Source organism: Cryptomeria japonica, chromosome 5 (assembly GCF_030272615.1).
Source record: "Cryptomeria japonica chromosome 5, Sugi_1.0, whole genome shotgun sequence".
Classification (NCBI taxonomy): domain Eukaryota; kingdom Viridiplantae; phylum Streptophyta; class Pinopsida; order Cupressales; family Cupressaceae; genus Cryptomeria; species Cryptomeria japonica.
The window spans coordinates 214,080,677-214,086,956 of record NC_081409.1 but is presented as its reverse complement, the minus strand read 5'-3'; the positions used below and the strand labels follow the sequence as shown (position 1 = coordinate 214,086,956).

Sequence of the window (6,280 nt, the reverse complement as noted above, 5' to 3'; positions counted from 1 at the left end):
GAATGCTAGATAGAGAGATAATTCTTTGGATGAAGTACTTCAAAGGCTACAAGATCTAGAGGCTAGGTTGCTTCATAATGACTCTGAAGAAGAACAAGAAGTTCAAATAGGGTGAGAAGCAACCTTAAACCCAATAGAGAGACTTATTGAAGCCAAACAAACAAGGAACGAGAGCCAAGGTTGAAGTTCTTGATTTTAACGGAGAACTAAATCTTGAGGCGTTCTTGGACTGGATCAAGAGTTAGAAAAACTACTGACATGGAAAGAATTGAAGAAGATGATCCATGAATGGTCAAAGTTGTAGCCTTAAAGATGAAATCTCATGTAGCTCTATGGTGAGAAAATATCCAAAACACTAGGAGGAGTCAAGGAAAGGAGAAAATTAATTTGTGGCAAAAGATGCTGAAGCATTTAAAGGCTAGATTCATGCCATCAAATTATCAATAGAATTTTTTTAGAGAATTTAAGAACTGAAAACCAAAGGAGTCCCCCATACCTACCTACACTGAAGAATTCTTGAAGCTACACATCATGACTAATTTGCAAGAAGGTCATGAGCATACCGTGGATAGATATATTAATGGACTTAAATTATAGTTTCAAAATTAGTTGTTTGTACTCAAAATAAGCATTGTGGATAAAGCATATCAACTAGCCTTGAAGGTTGAGGAGAAATTTAATAGAGTTAGTAGAGTGGCTAACAAAAGAGGTGGTAGTAATTAAAATAGAGGAAGGAGTCCCTCCAAATCAACTACTGAAGAAGAGCTCGGGTTTAATGAGAAGCCAAAATTCCAAGGGAGGGGTGGCTTTAGAGGTAGAGGAATAGGACAACCATTCTTGAGAGGTTGGAAACCTTTGAGGTGTTGTATTTGCAATGAAGCCTATAGAGAACTATTGAATTCCCTTAAAACCTCAAAAGGTCAAGGCTATTCTTGAGTAGCCTACTCCTCAAAGTATTATTGAGGTAAGGAGATTTAATGGGTTGGTAAATTTTTATAAAAGATTCTTCAATAATTCCAGTGGTATAAGTGCACCATTGATTGATTGCACAAAAGGGAAGGTCTTTACTTGGACCAAGGAAATTGATATTAGTTTTGAACGACTCAAGAAGAAGGTTACAAAAGCACCTATGCTTGCCATGCCTGACTTTGAGAAACCATTTATAGTTGAATGTGATGCTTCAAGGGTACCTATTGGAGGAGTGTTAAGTCAAGAGGGTAAAGCAATTGCCTTTTTCAGTGAGAAATTGAATGAGGCTAAAAAGAGGTATACCACTAATGATAAGGAATTCTATGTTGTAATACAAGTGCTAAAATATTAGAGACACTATCTCTTACATAAGGAGTTCATTTTGATCACTGACAATCAGGCCTTGACCTACACCAATTCACAAGGTAAGATTTCTCATAAATATGCTAAATGGGATTCATTCTTGCAAGCCTATACTTTTGTTGTATAGCATAGGAGTTCTAACACCAATGTAGTGGCTGATGCATTGAGTAGAAGACGTCACCAATTAGTTGTTATGAGTCATGGGCTAGTTGGGTTTGAAGAGATGAAGGATGAATATGTTGATGATCCTCATTTTAGCATAATCTTAGCAATTTTAACCGGTCCAAACCATAATCATATGTAATCATTTGAAGTCTGCATGTTGCTAGATGAATTCTTATTTAAGGGGTCACAACTTTGTATTACCTTTGGATCACGAAGATAAAATCTTGTGAAAGAGATGCACTCAAATGGTCTAGGTGAACACTTTGGAATGGATAAGATCTTTGCACCAGTCAAAATAGAAAAAGGAGGAAGTCAAAATACAGGCTTATACATGCCCTTACCCATGTGAAAGGAGCCATGAATTGATAACTCTATGGATTTTATTTTGGGGCTTCCAAGAACCCAAAGGGACAATGCTTTAGTGTTTGTGGTTGTGGACCATTTTTTTAAGATGGCCCATTTCATACCATGTAAGAAGACCATTGATGCAAGCCAAGTGGCACATTTATTTTTTAAAGAAATGGCAAGGTTGCATGGTGTTTTAAAAATTATAACAAGTGATAGAGACACCAATCTCTTAAGTCATTTTTGGAAGGTATTGTGGAAGAAGTTGGATAGAGGATTGCAATTCGGTTTAGCATACCATCCCCAAACTGATAGTCAAACAAAGGTGGTTAATAGAATTCTAGGCAACATACTGAGGTGTTTAGTTGGAGACCATCCTTGACAATGGGATTTGGTGATACCTCAAGCTGAGTTTGCCTATAATTATAGCGTAAACAAATTAACAGGTAAGTCTCCTTTTCAAATTGTATATGGTGAAAATCCTAAAGGACAAGTAGACTTAGTTGACTTACCAATAAGCCCACACAATAACCAAGAAGCTGCAGATTTTTTGAGAAATATTCAAGAAATACATCAACAACTTAGACTCATATTGCAGTCCATGAATGAACAATATAAGCAGAAGGCAAATTTACATTGCAAAAGAAAATCCTTTCAAGAAGGAGAGTTGGTCATGGCACATCTACGCAAAGAAATGTATCCTACAAAAAGTTGAAACCCAAGAAAATTGGACCTTGCTAAATCATCAAGAGAATAAATGACAATGCCTACCATATTGAATTGCCTAAAGATTTGGACATAAGTTCCATATTTAACGTTGCTGACCTATATTCACACTCAGCTAGAAATTGTGATGATCAAGAAGAAAATGAGAGAAAGGAAAAGGAAAATGACGATTGGACCAAACACCTCCCAACAAAGAAAGGATAGTAGATTGAATGAGTGTTAGATACCAAATTGGTGGTTACCTGATCCAGAACTTACAAACTATATTTTTTTAAGTGGGAAGGCCTACCCAGTTCCTATAACTCTTGGGTCTTAGAAGCTAACTTGCTTAAGTATAGCCAAGTTGTTCCAACTTTTGAATCAAACACAAAAGGATTGAAATGTTCAAGCTTTTCAAGACAAGGGGAGGATGATGTGGAGAATTTATTTTAACAACCAGTCTTTTGAGCTTAATCAAAGTTTCATCCTTGTTCAACCAGTTGTTTTGAATGGTCCTCTTTGTTATTAGTCTTAGTTATCAGCTCGATCATGTTTAGATTAGTGTTAGTTGTTGGTTGAGGGTAGAGTTACTTTAGGAGTTAATTTGAAGTCTTTGAGGGAGTTAAGTTAGGAAATGATTTCCTAGCTTGGAGTTTTCAATTTGCAGTCCACATAGGATATAATTCAAGATTTGATTTCCCAGTTAGGAGTTGTAACTACTACCTAGGAGGGTTCTGAAGTTCAGTTAGTGAATAAAGGAAATGCTGGAAAGTTAGTAGTTAATTAGTTTTTCTTTTGGGAATTGTATCTTCTTCTGATTCAAAGATATGAATAAAGTTCTGAGTTTGCAGGGCAATGCAACCCAATATTCAAATTAATTTTCTTGTTCGTATTATGATTACTTTCTCTGTATGTATAGAAAAAATTTATTTCATTTGCAAGTTCCGAGGATAATCTACATCAGATTGTAACTCCAAAAAATTATTTCCTCAAAAAGGCTAGTTTATATAGGTGAGGAAATTCAATCTCATTTAATTTATGCTAATGATATATAGCAATTACATATATATTTTGTACAATATTCTTTTTTTCAATCTCACAATTATTAATATGAACTATCTTAACTTATGTATTTATTAAATTAAATATTTTGATATCTCTTCTAATTGCTAGGGTTTACATGAGATGACTCACAGTAAAAATACTCACTTTCATATACAATGGTCAACATTCATAACAAACTTCTGTAAATGACATCCATAAAATAATCATGAAACATATTGCATTGTATTAAAGATGGATCACCCATAGGCAAATTAGGTATCTAATGTAATGATGATAGAAACTTTAATATTCTTTTTCCTAATATGAATCATCATATTTTGGATAACTGAATGTCACTTTGATTGTTACACCAAAGAAAACAAGACTATGTTGACACCTCTCATAATTTTGTAGTAAATTATTTTCCTCTACCCTTGGAAGGACCAATTAAAAAAAATCTATACTAAAATTTTGTAGTAAAATTCTGACAATAATCTCTATTCCATTATGATTTGATGGATGTGCATACCCTGTTCGTAGCTCCCAAATTTCCGAGTGGATCATCCTTTTGCTGGAAAAATACCCACGTCTTAATCCTACCTGCTCGCTGACAGAAGCTAATGGATCACCCTTGTGCTGGAAAAATACCTATGTCTTGATGATGTTGGCAGTGTTATTCAGATGTAGATCTCCATGTTTCGAGTGGCAGGATTACTCTATCATAGCTGGGGAGCATAGACATGTATGCCAAATAAAAATGAAGTCGACTGAAGGTTTCCAGTACTTTGCGCGGGAGGGCAGTTTGAATTTGAACAAGCTAACAGCGCCATTTTTTTGAATGATGTATCTATTCTGATTTCAAAACGACAGTATAGATCAGTCGTTTGTTTTACACTGTCGATTTTGAAATTAACGGTTGCAATTAACTAACCTGTCGCTAACATGTTGTACAAAAGATCCATTTTGAAACCAAAATAGATACAGCCTGGAATGGACCGTAAAAGAATGGGCCCTACACCAGCAACCTACGGTCAAAGCTTATTGTGTGTGCTGGTTAAGTCCAGCCCATTCCTTGTAGTAGTGCAAAAAAAAATTTGCCGTCTTAATCATACCAGCTCGCTGCCTGCCTGCCTGCCCGTCTTAATGTACACTTTCAAAGGATATTTGTCGCTTCGAAATGCCACCCGCTCCTTCTATTTTGTCGTTTGTTTTACTTTCCTGCATGTGGCCGCTTCTTGGTCCGCGATCTAATGAAGGCCGTGTTTAATTCATATTAAAACACCTCACGCGGTATTGCCGACGTGAATTTGCCACTATATAATGTTGGATGATGGTTTGCAATTCACTTCTCAGTGTTCTTTCAGTTGATATCCTCTTCTTGGGAAAAATGGCAGGTTGCTTGCGCTTGAGCTTAATTTTCCTGTGTTTATTTATTTGTTGTTGCAGCGAGCGTGTGATGGGAGGAGATCCCGATTCCTTGCAAGATTTCTGTGTTGCAGACAGGCAAGGCCAAGGTAATGTTTGATGCATGGAATTTTTTTTTTTCTGTTTTAGCTCTGTGTGTGCATGTAAGAGTACTAAGCAAATGAGAATATGAATGTGAATATGAACAGTTTCGGTGAACGGCTTCACTTGCAAGGACCCCAAAATGGTTTCAGCAGAGGACTTCTTCTTCAGCGGGCTTCGACGAGGGGACACGAGTAACGCTGTAGGGTCTAACGTAACAGCAGCCAACGTTAACCAGATTCCGGGGTTAAACACACTGGGAATATCATTGGTCCGCATAGACTACGCTGTGGATGGAATTAATCCTCCTCACACCCATCCAAGAGCCACAGAAATCCTTGTTTTACTTAAAGGCCAACTGCTAGTGGGATTCATCGATACTACAAACAAGTTTCACAGCACGGTGTTGAAGAAAGGAGACGTGTTTGTGTTTCCCAAGGGATTGCTCCATTTCCAGCAGAATGTGGGGCAGCGAAATGCGGTGGCCATCGCTGGGTTGAGCAGCCAAAATCCAGGAGTTCAGGTTACTGCCAATTCCCTCTTTTCAGCAAATCCTCCTTTGCCAGATGGTGTTTTAGCCAAGGCCTTCCGCAGTGATAAAACAGTAGTCGATTTCATTCAGGGCAAATTCATGTAATAGCTTCCATGGATTCTTCTGGTATTCCTTCTTTATCATTCCTCAATAAATTGAACAAGTGGTCAGGCATGCAGGCTAACGAATGATGAATAATGATTTAATTCTTTTGTTATGTGTGGCTCAATATTCTTTAGAAACTAGTATCTATTATGGCTGCAATACTCCAATTATTTTGGAAGTTGAATTAATTATAAATCAAATAGCATTCAGTTGATAGTATTGCACAATTGGTAAAACTAAAAGCATGGTTCTTGGAATGATTTTGTTCTTTGTTTTCTTAAACATTTTTAGCTTTTGAAATGGGGTGTTTCATATGAAAGAAAATCAATTATTTATATATATATATATATTCCTAATGTTAAATTTTATTTCAGATGGCTCACAACATAAAATATTCACTTTTTTCTACAATAATTGACATTCATAATAATTGTCTTATAATTGAAAAACATTAAATAATCACTTGACTTATCTCAATCGTAAAAATTTTTCTAACATAAACCAACTGAATCTCAAATTAGGCCTTACTAAAAATATAAGTTCTAG

General features: G+C 36.1%; 1 protein-coding gene across 1 annotated transcript; it reads left to right on the top strand.

Moving 5' to 3' along the window:
• The first annotated feature begins 4,971 nt into the window (after window positions 1–4,971).
• On the top strand, window positions 4,972–5,803 carry LOC131056529 (putative germin-like protein 2-2). Its single transcript, XM_057990838.2, has 2 exons — window positions 4,972–5,105; window positions 5,205–5,803. Exons 1-2 carry the CDS (start codon window positions 4,979–4,981, stop codon window positions 5,732–5,734), a joined length of 657 nt encoding a protein of 218 aa, XP_057846821.2. The 5' UTR covers window positions 4,972–4,978; the 3' UTR covers window positions 5,735–5,803.
• The last annotated feature ends 477 nt before the right edge of the window (window positions 5,804–6,280 follow it).